This window comes from Atractosteus spatula, chromosome 3 (genome assembly GCF_055471065.1).
Source record: "Atractosteus spatula isolate fAtrSpa1 chromosome 3, fAtrSpa1.hap1, whole genome shotgun sequence".
In the NCBI taxonomy this organism is placed as follows: Eukaryota; Metazoa; Chordata; class Actinopteri; order Semionotiformes; family Lepisosteidae; genus Atractosteus; species Atractosteus spatula.
The window spans coordinates 50709150-50722906 of record NC_142708.1 but is presented as its reverse complement, the minus strand read 5'-3'; the positions used below and the strand labels follow the sequence as shown (position 1 = coordinate 50722906).

At 36.0% G+C, this 13757-nt stretch overlaps 1 protein-coding gene across 7 annotated transcripts in view; it reads right to left on the bottom strand.

The window, feature by feature from the left end:
- Positions 1-2133: 2133 nt before the first annotated feature.
- The window catches only part of tpm2 (tropomyosin 2 (beta)), a 57566-nt gene continuing 45942 nt past the window's right edge, over positions 2134-13757 (bottom strand). For 4 of the 7 annotated variants that reach the window (XM_088912119.1, XM_088912120.1, XM_088912121.1 and 1 more), the window contains 3 exons: positions 13057-13119; positions 12653-12722; positions 2134-3631 (listed from right to left, as the gene is read on the bottom strand). In XM_088912119.1, the coding sequence (XP_088768245.1) occupies positions 3549-3631; positions 12653-12722; positions 13057-13119 (216 nt within the window). In that variant the 3' untranslated portion in view covers positions 2134-3548. Of the gene's footprint in view, positions 3632-9607; positions 10627-12652; positions 12723-13056; positions 13120-13757 lie in introns of those variants that run through there. The other 3 variants (XM_088912118.1, XM_088912122.1, XM_088912123.1) reach the window with 1 other exon arrangement.

The following is a 13757-nucleotide window of genomic DNA, read 5'->3' as shown; positions in this document are numbered from 1 at the left end:
TTCCACGCTCCCACAATCCTTTGTCACGTGGCTCCTGCTTTCCATTTTAAATGCACTTCAAAGTTGTTGGCACTTGTTTCTCCATTAGTTGAAAAGTCCACTGCATTTTACTAATGTATAATTCTGACAACAGAATGATGCATGTCAAAACACTTTCATTCAAACCTTTGCATTCTACAGCAGCCAACTATTGCTAAAGGTTACAAGAATTACCACACCTGTGATTTGTATCCAACTCCCCACTATTTCTACATACAAAGAATCTCTGCAAAACCATGAGGGCCATCGACCTCATTTAGTTGCTAGTAGCTTTCTTGGAAACCTGTTATCAGCTTTAACATACCTGTGTAGCTTGCTCCAGACTCCCACAACACTTTGTATAAAAAGGGCCTGCATTTATAAAGTGCATTTAAAAACTATAGATTCCACTTGCGTCTTTCATTTCCCGCTTCCCTGTTGATTAAATATTTCCCTAAAGCAAATGAGCATTTAGTTATCAGATTTGGTAAATGGCCTATGGGCAATCTATTTGTAGAGAAAGTGCTAGGTACCCAACACCTTAAAAAAAACTCAGGTTACTGTAACATTGTAAAACAACCAACAAAATCAGTTTGTTAAAGAATAGTATAGAATGTCAGCGCCATTTAATTAAACAGATCAGCTCTGGCTGTTACCCTTATTTTCCAGGCTCAAGCTGGACCCACAACTTAATACCATATCTTGTAACACAGGCAAGTACTGTATGCTAAGCCTTAAGGGGAAATAAAGCAGTCTTGGAAAATGAACCTCCCCTTCTTACATTCAGATTGGTGTAATAAATGTAAGGTCTCTTACCTGTTTCTCAATGGCAATTTCGGCAGATTTGCCAAGGGCGATCCATATTCCATAGATTAGTTCAAATTGCTATACTGTATATACATAGTTAAAATGGGAAAGTGAAGTTCTTCAGAAAATATCTTCACACAACTGAAGCAGCCAAGCAAACAGCATATGGTAAACAGAAATACACCGAGTTTAGAAAGCTTTTGAAAATACCCCATGAACTTAAAGTAAATCAGCTCGTTTTGATAAAAATTTAAGCATGAAGCCGATACTGCAACTCGCAGGGAACACCCTGTACATCTACAAGGAATTTAAATTGAACACTATTGTACCATTGTTGTGCCAGCTACTACAATTTCTCCCTGGGAAAATACTATGAATATTTTACAGGCACGGAATCACTACAGGAAAAACTTAATTACCAGAAAATTCCAACAGTGCATATAAATTCCCAGGTATCATTTCAGAAGCAAAACCTAGGAGATACTAAGATCTATTAACTGGAAAACAATGTCATTTAGTCATTTTAGCAGAGGACAGACTTAAGCCACAAATACAGGAAATTCACATTGCTACCAAGAACTTGCAATATTGTCACAAATGCTTCACTGCTACCAAAACGTATGTTCTAGTAGTCTCTGGAAGTGTTTAGTTTAGTGTTTAATGCAGGTATTTCTTACCAATGCTGCTGCGTGGAGAACAATTTCTCAAAATGGAAGATGCAAGTTTCCATTTTTGGGCTCCAAATTAATTTGGTCTTGAATCTTGATGCAATTTCTGTTGACTGTTGACTCTTTTAGGGAGGTGGTACTTTGCATTATACACATCCTTATCCATAATATTCCACTACTGCACCTCTAGCCTCATCATTTGAGGACATTTAAATTTTTGCAAATACAAAATCAACACTTGAAATCTGTGGAACTGCACCCAAACAAGGTTTGTTATAATTAATGAATATATTCACCCCTTTCCAAACAAATGGTCTGTAAGGACACCAATATGCTCTCAATACACCACAGTGGACATTGAGACTGGTTTTGTACATTGCCATTTCCAAAACTGTACATGAAAATTCAGACTTATTAGGAATCTCCACAGAAAATGGGGGGACAAGATAGAAGCAACACCTGAGATTACAAGACCGTAAGGGAATTTCAACCCAAGAACACACAATTGGTAAATGATCTTTACTTGAATAAGGCGCATAAAACTTAGAACTGCACAGTGAGCATGCATACCATTTCTCTATAACACTGTAAAGCACATTTAACAAAAGGGTGGAATGTTAGGTGACAACTGAAGACTGACTCATGTATTCAAAGTTTTAATTGTAACAAAGAGCTTACACAGGTAATTGCATAGGATACACAGCTGTTAAATGAGGGCATGGGGAAGGAGGGGGTACAATGTAAAATCATACATTGTTTAAAAACAAGCTATTTTTTCACTTTAAAACAGTTTTCAAAAACTTAGATGTCACAGAAGAAAAATCTCAGTACAATTTTGTTTACAGTTTAAGTGGACCTGAATTTTTTTTTAAGTCGTGAAAAGTGACCCTTTCCAAAATTATATTTTTACTATTTTGTAACAATTCATTCTTGCTGCTGCTGTTTTCTGAAGGGAAGTTCAAAAGAGGATCCATCTAAAAATATTAAGCGCATCAATAGATTTAAGGGTAACAAATTAGAGCAGAAACAAAAAAAAAAAGGCTTAAATGCACAACAGCTAGTAAAAGGAAAACAATCTTCTAGATTTGCAGGTCAAGAATCTAACAGCTAACCACAAAACACTGGCAAAAAAAATTTAAGCAGTTAAACCTTTTCCTGTTTTTTCAAAATTCCCTTCAGAAAATAATGTAGTACCAAAATAACTCTGCAAATACATTCATTTTAAAACTACAAAATAGGGAATACTAATGACAGTCTTAAGACAATTTCTGCTGTTTCAGACCTTTATAGTTTGTAACAAGCTTTGATGTACCATAGTTTTAAACTGTTAAATCAAGCCTAATATGAAGTGGATTAAATGAAATCAATAGGATCCCTAGAAATCTAGTGAATTTCAAGTTAAATGTTAAGATTCTGACATATTGATTCAACTGACATGTTTGATTCTATTAAGTTTCCCTTTAATTCATCCAAATCAGAAAAGTGATGGTCATAGGCCTCTCACTTTGCAGAGGTCCAATTTGCATTTTGCAATTTGTCATTTGAGGAAACTCAATATAACCATTATAATCCTATATGGGTTAATTCTTAACTATGAAAACTTAGTTACTAAAACTGTACAAATGATTAATCAAAAGCAATTCATAGTTCTATAAATTATTCTATAAAAGTTTTGCCAAAGGATGCACTAACATGTCACTTTTGGCATTAAAGCAAGAATCAAATTCTGGGTTCAAAATTAACATCAAAGCTTGTTGGGAAAATGCTTATCAGCAAAAAAAGGGGCTCATACATGGCTGCAATTTCAAAACAGTAGGACACAAACAGAACAAAAAAAATCCTGGGCTAACTTCAAAAATAAGACTTACTGTAAATTCACCACCCATTTAGAAATTTCACTTGCCAATCCTAAAATCCGATTGTAAAATTACAAACCCATTACTGTTTTTCTCACTTTGGCTGACCTCTTAGAGTAGGCTGTGTTGTCACTGAGCTCTTGGCCCCATTATAAAGCTTTTTGTTTCATTCATTTCTCCCAAGTTGAGCGAATACACTTTATAAATTGTTGAGCTCCAGGAGGGTCTGGTCCAGTACCTGGTGCATGCCTAGGTTCTCCTCCTTGGCATGGGCCAGTTTCTCTATTAACAGGAAAACAAAAGAATTGAGATTAAGTGCCTTGGCTGCCGACGACTTCATCATCCATGTGGCTATGGATTAGTTTCATAAAGCTGAAGCTACAACTTCAAAGCTTGCTTGACTTTGCAGAAATTTTCAAAATACCAAACCACTTATAACTCATTTTGCCCACATATACCAAATCACTTATAAACTCATTTTGCCTTCACAAGTATGCGTAGAAGATGAGTATGTTTTGGATGTTAAATGTAGCAGCTCATCTAGTCATTCAAGAACGGGCAATTTTGAACTATACTCCAAAAGATGAGGGGAAAACAATTGTCATTCCGGGATATCTGAAAGCCTAGAGTACTTGCTGGAAGAAAAGTAAATTTTATGGTTTGTTGATCACTTGCTGAAGTCCTTGAGGTTTGCTTTATCACTGAATAACATGTACACAGAAGCAGTTTTTTGGACATACACTGCATTAGAAGAACAGGCCTGGGTTATAGTTTAAGCAGGACATTTAAGTACACCAAAAGTGGAAGAAGGAACAAGTAATAGGTTTATTCCATGCTGAAAAGAGAAGCAAGAAAAAGCAACGTTTCGGCCGTGGGGCCTTCTTCAGGTGTGAGGGGCCTTCTCACACCTGAAAAAGGCCCCACAGCCGAAACATTGCGTTTTATTGCTTCTCTTTTCATCGTGGAATAAACCTATTACTTGTTCCTTCGCAGCCTATGCATGCTGACGCAGCTACCCACCTGAACTTCTTCAAAAGTGGAAGAATATTTAAATCGCAACTGGCTGTTTAAGCAAGAATGAGAAATATCAACTGTTAAGGGTAATCTAATGCAACTGCAGTTTTATCAGAAAGTGCATTAAAACAGCCGATTTAAAGCAATGGATAGCTTTTTGTAAACCTGCCTCCCCCCAAAGCAAGCCTCACAGGTGATAGCTTACCAGTAAGAACCTGATTTCTTTAGTTTTATGACAGGACACAAAGGTAAAAAAAAATTTTATTTTGAGTTTTTTCACTTATAGATTTTAACACCTGGTCAACAATTTTCAAATTAATGGCATCCTACAAATCACGACAGTGCATTGTGGAAATTCAAGTTATACCAGAATTCCTTCAGGAACAGAAGACTGAGAACGGAAGCACTTTAGAACCATTTTAATGAACATAACCGTATATTCATACTGTACTTGGAGGAACAGTATTCCACCATTTTGCTGACAGGAGGTAAAATCAGGCACAGAAAACATTGACTATTTATAGCACAAATGTCATGGCCCAAAGCATTCTACCTTAAAACCAAAAGCTGATGCTCTGAATATCAAGCTGCTTTAACATACATTTTAGACTGGTTCCCAGAAAATTAAAGAGTACCCGCTCTATATAAAAGCATAAAACCAAAGGTTGAATTCTACTATAAACATTCATGTACAAAATATAAAGTACTGGCACCCCTTAAACTAACTTTGGAAGAGTACCATTTAGTAAGAAGTCTAGACAAAAATGAAATCCTATATTGATTTGTGGCCATTTAAAAATGCAGCAGATTTGCTAAAAAATGCATTTTGTTGGATTTAAAAGCACTGAGTTGTTAAACAATTCAATCTGATATCTACAGGGCCCTACAAAAGTACAGCTGTATTGAACTAAGCATGATCACAAGGGCCCCCTCTCTTACTGAGCCACTCTGTGACTGACACTGCCCCTGCTCTGCTAGAGTAGTGTTAATAGTTAATTACATCAGGGTTCTGTACATATACTCACTAAGTAGTAAAAATATAGAAGAGGGTCATTAAATACTGGTCCTACCGATTTATTGCAGGAGTTGTGTACCAAAACCTCTAAATGGTTCACATTGAAATGTGTGCAATTCATAGAGAATCATTTTTGCACAAATGTAGAGGTCCTCAGCATTTTACACATGTAACATGAGTTTCCAGTATTTTAAAAGGCAAATAACCGTTTCGCTCATCTTTTATCAATGAGAAAGAGAAGCTTCATTTTTCCCCACCACAGAAATGGTGCATTCTTGTGGACATGAGCTGTACAGTTCTAAAAATTCAAGCTCTTCACTGCATAATTTCACTACATTTAAGATTTTTCATGTAGAATTACCAAAATTATGCCCAACAAATATGGAAAACCTATTTGTGTTTTACATTGTGATTGGCATCTATGAACCCTATACACGAAGAGGGAAATGCTTCTGATCCACTTGCTTTTGAACATCACAGGCCAAATGGCCCAGTATCACAGGTTCAACTCCAACTGGAAAAGATGTCCCTTACCAAAATCACCACAAGACTATTGGTGAGGATTAATCAGACCGTGCTGTGCTCTGCTGCTTGAGGAATTGGCTAGTGACATGACCAAGGCTCAGACTACACGTGAGCAATCACTTTTAGTAGCAGCCCTTTGTAGGTCCTTATATGTGTAACTATAAGCACACTCTCAATGAGCTATCAAAAACATATCTGAGCTAATTAAATGCTACTTGTACAAAGCAACGCTGTACACCAAGTCAGTTAAATATTCTATTTAACAGTCAATAGTAGTGCAGATTGTTAGAAATTAAATTCATTGTTTTTGCAAATTTGTCAGTGGGCAGAAAAAAAAGCAGTCATTGGAAACCAGTGCCAGGCTATGGCATTTAGGAAGATGGGGACCTGTTTTTACAGCCTTAGATTTATATCCTTCAGCTACCATGTGTGAATGCATGAACTTTGACCACTACTTCAAAAAGGGGATTAATTGTTCCAATCAAAGCAAGGCATACTCCTTATAGTTCTAGATAACAGCTATAAGTTTGCTACCCTAGATTTAGGAGAATTTAAACACGCTGCTAAATGCATAATCTTCTGAAGTTTTTTTTTGGTGCAAGTAAAAAGAGGACAACAAATGCCATAGTAATATTCACAGGTGTCCTATGACTTTAAAATAACCCACTTCAGATGTTTTAACAAGTTACTGCTGAAATAAGATTGATACTATAACTATTGTTGTCATATATACATTAGATGTCACATATGCATTAAGTGTGACCAGTAAAGAACTACTTATTCTGACAAACTTTGAACCCATACAAGCTTTATACATGGCTTAAGTAATTTGCATTTTGGAAAGTAACCTTCATTTAAGGAAGTTAGCTAAACAAGGGCTTTATGTCTGAAATGGAAGCAAAGAGCAGATTTTAAAACTTAATGTGAGTAATTACAATTAATCTAGATTAGTGACAATATTAGGGCCCGTTGAAAGATTAAATGCAGCCACATCTGTACCCAAAGAAGAAATTGGACTTTGATCAATGTCCAGCATTTCCTGCACACAAATATTTTGTGGCTAAATTCTGGACCCCAGAAAAAATTAGCAATAATGAAATTGGGATTACTCTCCGCTACATAAAACTGCAGCAGACTGCAATTCATTTAGTGAATGAAATGGCAAAGCTTCAGATGCCTATACAAGGTAAATGGTCAGGACAAGATAAAGACCACATTTCTGCTCAAGTTAAAATGGATGGCTAGTTTGAATGCATGCCCTGTTGCTAAAATTGGTGTGCACTTAAAACTTAAAACTAAAGCAAGGAGGGTAACTCCAGTTCTTGGAGACTGGAGTCCGGCAAATTTAGCAGGCACTTTTCAATTAGAAGCCGAGCTTTAGAAAAGCAATTCAAATTTTCCAAATTAACAAAGCAGTTATAAATCAAACAAATTGAAGTAGGTGGCTTATTAGGTCTTGCACTACCCACCTCTAGATGAAGAAAACTATTAATTACGAGTCTGGGGGTGGGTAAAGTGAGCTAACCTGGCAAAAGCAGAAATATAGCCCAAAAGGGGCCTGCAACTCGAGTCCTGATGCGCTACAGTGACTTCTTTTATCTGAGCTTCAAATGGATGAATCTGTTGCTCGTCTTGATTCCAGTGCAGGCACAAATAGCAAATGCACATCACAGGTTTAGAGGAGACCACAGGTCACAGGTAAGAAATTAGGACAGTTCAAAGAAGGCCCATATTAGAAAGTGGGGGTTGGGGACTTGGTTTAACAAATATGCTGTAACTTGTTGCTGCACTGGATAGATGTTTGTTGTATCATAGCTAAAACATGGAGGGATGGGGTGTACATTTTTACTCATACCTTTTTGAGATCAATTTTTATTTTCCTGTAGAAGAAATCTAATTTTCTTTGTCCAACAGGAGCTGCATTGTTTCAAAATGCCCGAGTTGCTAAACAGGATTTTTTATAGGAAATGCCCAATTTCAGTTTAAGCAGACATTCACATTCCTAATGATAAAAATCTGCACTTAGTTAGAGCAATAGAAAATTTTGTAGATGTTGGGCTTAAAGTCAATTGCAGAAATGTTTAATTTCACTATGATCTGTTTTTCCCGCACCTAGGGTTCTCCAACCCTGGTGCCAGAAAGCCACAAATCAACAAGTTTTATCCAACAAGTTAAATTTCTAAACAATTTAATATCAATTAAATATGATCAATTGAAATTTGTAACAAAAATCAGAATACCATTGAGTTCTCATGGATCAGTGTTCCCTTCAGTGAAACATCTGCTTACTTGATCATAAGTTTAAACTGTTGCGATCCATTAAATATCAGATTTAGAGTGAACTATAACAACTGGACTGGGGTTCTCTAGAACCCAAGCTGGACACTCTTGCTGTAGCTTTTGCAGTGAAATGAATCCCAACAGGTTGATGAAAACCAGTTAAGACTTCAACTCTGATAATTGACGTGCATTTGCAGCATGTACTTCATAAAAATCTTTATTGACAAGCGCATTTTAGCTTCTCAAGCCCCAGAACTCTTAGGTGAAGACCACTTCAAGACAAAAGGGAATAAAGGATCACGCAAGAAAGGATTCAAAGTTTTGTCAGAAGCCGTAATTTGTGGAAAAAGCAGGTTCTGCAAGTGGTGCTTCTATGTTAGCTAGTGCCATCAAACTCAGCTGTTAAGCTCACTAAGCACAACTCTGAGCTCATTATTCAGAATTCGGTTTTTCTCCACCTCCTTGTGGAAACGATCTGCAGCGACAGCAGCACCAATGACAGCCAATGAGAGAAGACAGAAAGAGAAAGGGCAGGGTTAGTGCAAACAGATCATAGGACATCAACAGACAGTAACAGACAAACCCTCAGGGTTACTGGGAGCATGAGAGAAAATGAGTAACCCCCCCCTCCACCCCCTTCCTCCAGGCCACCTCTTAAACTAAACCACCCCCAGGAGTAGTTGAAAAGGAAAAAACGGAGCTCGATACACGAGGCAGATGACACAGATGGAGTAACAGGAATGGAATGGTACAGTGCCACTCCTCAGGAATGATGCAGTTTACCATTTCAACTTTTACTGCATGATTTAAAACTTAATACACTCACTGGTAATCCACAGCTATTTCAATAATGCTGCCTTGCCATCACTGGAAAAGTGCAGATCTATGGTTGGTTGCACTTATCATAATGTCTTCATGATTCAAAAACTGACAGTTATAAATGTGCAGTTTATACTGCTAAAGGAATCTTTAGTTTCAAAGATGTGCCCAATACTCATGCTACTCCCCAGTTTTCTTATTTCTGGGAGTTTATACTTATTAAAATTGCAAAATTGGATAGATGTGCAACCCCCCCCCATGATTCTTGCAGTCTAAAATGTCTTAAGATTTTTTCCAAAAAAATTATCCATGTTTAATTAAAACATGGTATATAGATATGTATTACTATTTGTATTCATGTATTCAAGATTTACAAAGTGTCACTAAACCCCAAAAACATTAGTGAATAATTAAAACTGGATCATATTCACTTTAAATGACAGCATGTTTTTCTCAAATTAACTCCAAAAGCTTTAGTTATGAAATTTTGTGCTCATATTACACCCATTGTCTTTTGTTCTATTCCAAGGTCGCTTTGCATGCATTCTGAAAGTAAAGAATAAAGAAAAGGGTGGAAATAGATCTTAATAAAACAGCAGAGAAAATTAAAGGTTGAAACGTTTATTACAGAAAAAAGGCAAATTAAAGGGAGAGAGACAATTACAGAGAATTTACCTAGTTTAGGTATTTAGCTCAAGAGCTGTCAACATTCATTCCCAGAACTAGCTTTAAAAAAAAGCTTGTGCCACTACAAAATTCTAGTAAAAAAACCCTGAACCATTTGAGATCCAACGATGGAATTGTGGTAATTCTCACATCCTAGCAGGAGCTGAATATGAATCTTAGCAACACAAGGTGCAGTCCAGGTTCTTTGGAAGCTGCTTACTAAAGCTGTGGGGCCATTTCAAAATGTTGACAGCACCTGAGAGAAAAAGCACTGGCCACATTGTCAAGTCTGTCAATGGAAACTGAGAAAGTGGTAAGCTCCTTGGAGGTGGGGGTTCAGTGCTGGGGAAACAACCTGGTGTTTTAAAAGGAATTGAATGACCGGAGTAAGAACATGGAATAACTATAAAAATCTAACAATGGTCAAAGTTATTTAATGCCAAGCTCTCAATTAAGGGGGGGAACACTAGCATTTAAAGTGTTTTGAGAAACATTATCTTAACACCTTTTTCCAGCACAAATGTCTCTCCTAATCATCCATTAATGAGAACAAGGTTTTTCTTTAACTGCTTTTTTTGGTGAGAATCAAGTGTTGATTCATCTGCCAGCTTTCTTCAACCTGGGATGTTCATGTAGTTTGTAAAGTGTTTCGACAAACTAGTCTAGCTGAATAATTGAATGTGTCCTTTTTAAGCAACCCACCTAACTCACAAGGCAAAAAGGTTTGACATTAAATTTTCTTGCACAATGACACCAATTTCAAAGCTACTCAAGGAATAATGGAGTATATAAAGATGAAGCACAAACCCCCCTCCCCAAGGAACAACTGATCATGAAACAGAAAAGGCAAGAGACGAGAAGGAGAGGAAAGCCCTTTAGAGTGTAGTCATGTCATTCAGAGCATTGTCCAGTTCTTCACTGATGGCTTTACACTTCAGCTTCTGAGAGTACACTTCATCTGCAGAATCCCAGGGCAAAGCAGAGCAGGAGGGACAGGACAGTGGCAAGGGATGAGAGTCGCATTGACAGTGGCAGGAGATACCAGAAAGTGAAGAAAGAAAAAATAAGTGAAATAGTAGAAAACAATTATGGACAAAAAAGGAGGAAAAGAATGATTAATAAAGATGCAAAATCAATTGAAATGGTTGATGGAAACCATGGATTTTAGCACTCCTCAGTTACTGCTGGAACTCACCCCCCACATTCACAACCTGTAATAACCGGAGAAGCTAAACTAGATTATGTTCAAACCTGCAGGATTCCTAATTGGTGGATTCTGGACTAAAAGTGGGAATATTTGATCAAATTCACAGTATTTACATAATTTGATTAACTAACGCATGATGGTATACTAATCAACCAACAATTTAAAGACAAATTACAATGCAGACTTCCTTACAAAATGCTTTTTTGACCCTATCATCTTGGATAAAATATCCTTTAAAAACAATGAAAATTAAAGCAGCTAAGTGGCAGGCTTTCCTCAGAGATTTCACCTACTGTAATTCCTTAACTTTCTTTTATCTCTAAGAGAAAAGTCAATACAGTCTAATGTCTGCTTAAAATGTGCTTTTAAAAGTCAGATTCCGCAAATGAAAATCTACCTCAGCTACACTAGCACAGAACTGAAAGTTATAAGCATTCAGAACTACCATGAAGTTGGGCACACTGATATTTTTATGAAGAAATTAAGTGGACTAAAAAATATTCAAAATTTTACTTCAGAGCATGTTGCAGGATGAAAAACCGTACTATACCTGTAATCTGTTAAATGTTTATAGATATTTACCATCTAATTTGTTTAGGTTAAATACTTATACCTTAATGTCACACATTTCTTCATTTTAACAAAGTAAAAGACTTCAGGTTTAAGGGAAGATATACAACTCCATTTACAAAAGCACTATGCAGTGCAGCATAACAGCGATGAGGAAACTTATTCAAGAGAACTGATTAAGTGCTACTGCAAAAATTATGGGAGGACAGAACAACCTGCAAGAATATGACAGGTTTTTAAAGTCAGGAATTCTCACACCTAAGAATAAGTTGCATGCTCAAAGAAAAAAAAACCATCTCATTTTCATTCAAAAATCTTAGCTAATGGTCCTGACAAATGTACCCCTTCTTACCTAAATTTACTAGTTTTCATGCAGAAATTAAACAATCCTGCATCCGGTTGAGTGCAATAAATTTTACCATTTAGAAGCATCACTAACAAATATGCTTGTTATAAACTATAACACAGAAATGCATTCATGTTATAGTTTATAACAAGCATTCATACAATCATTTACAAAATGGCTTCTCTTTTAACTATAAAAACTGTAAATTCAGATTTGACACTATGCTTCTGTGTTTGAGTTTTACACTAAAATATTGGAAAGGTGAATGAAAATTGAGACAGCACCTTTTCTTCGGATTTTTGCAGATTATTAAGAATAGACCACCTATAGTTCTCGACCAAAACAGTAGTTTGTCGAGATTTTCAGTACAATTTCCTAATTTCCTCCCTGCAACTAGAGGTTTTCAAGTTGCTCTTTAGTGATGGTGATTTTTTAAAATAAGTTTAATGATCACCACAATGAATAGCTGTAAAAGTAAATACAGGCAATGTTTTAGGCAAGCCCTGCATGAAAATATGTTCCATATCATTTTGTTCAAAGACAGTAGGATTGTGTAAACAAATTAGGACCCGAACACTAAAGCAAAATTTTTTGTGAAAAAAGATGTGAAAGTTGTATACAGTAGATACACATTAAACTACCGTAGCTCTTCTCCATCCCCACTTCTCAAAAATGATTATGTTTAGGCAATTGGATAATTGACCTAAAAATGCAGAAGTCCATGGAGAACATGCATCAGCAAAAATAAAATTCAAGCTGTTTTAAAGAACGAATATGTTCTGAGCATTCTAGCTTAAATATTTAATATTCTAAGTGTAGAGGACAAAAGGGCACAGTAAACCAATGGGAAAAAGTACATACCTTCCAAATCATCAATTGTTTTTTCAAGTTTTGCTACTGATCTTTCAGCAAACTCAGCACGGGTTTCAGCCTAGCAAAAAACAGAACAAGTTGGAAAAAAACTAAAAAAATGAACTAAAATGGAAATGTACATGTAGCACAAAAGACCACTTCATATTTTCTGTCCCCCCAAAGAAATGCACTAAAGAAGAAATGCAAAACAAAAACCAAAAAGCAAAATGAAGACCACAGAACATTCACGTTACTGCAGCTTTTATATAACAAAACTCAAACTCGAATGATAATTAACACAAATGCAATAAGTTTAATAAAGATCACATTTCATTTAATATCCCTATGGATATTTAAAAAAACATGCAAAAGAAAACTACAGGTTTTTAAAATTGACTACTGTAGTTTCCTACCTCTTTGAGTTTATCTGTTAGAAGCTTGATTTCTTCTTCATATTTATCTTCCTTTTGCGAATACTATAAAAGAGAAAAGAAAACTTCTGGTATCTCCCCAGATGACACAAACCTTAATTCTTGAGAAGCCTGGTGGAAAACGTTCCTTAATCTTTTACTTTCAATTACATTATTGGGACTGCTAGCTTTCAATGTTTACTCTTGCCAAATTACTTGCATTTCTACATCTTGCGCTATTCCATACTGCTAACTTCATGTGCCACCAACATGTTGCTGTTGAGCATTTTCAAAAGCACAATCAACTTATTTTCTAAATTTGATAATTAATAGTATGTCCTCAGACAAATCAAATCCAGACACTGCAGTTTATAATAAATGCATCAAGAAAGACTGTTTCGACAATGTTTAAAAGGTTTTAATATGATAACTTATTTTTAAAAGGTATAGTTGAATCTAGTAGAAAGCTGAAAGCCCCAATTATACCGCTCATTCAACAATAAAGGCTTTTTGCCCAAACCATAGGATATTAGCTTTTGAAGGCAAAGACACTTGAAAACAGTGTAAATGCCTGGACCAGCTTTATCAAATGTATACACATATACTAACAGACCCAAGAAGGTATCAATGTACACAAAGAACAGTTCATTGCAATGTAAAGAATGAAAAAATAAAAGGCAATGGTGAGAGATTTGCAACACTAA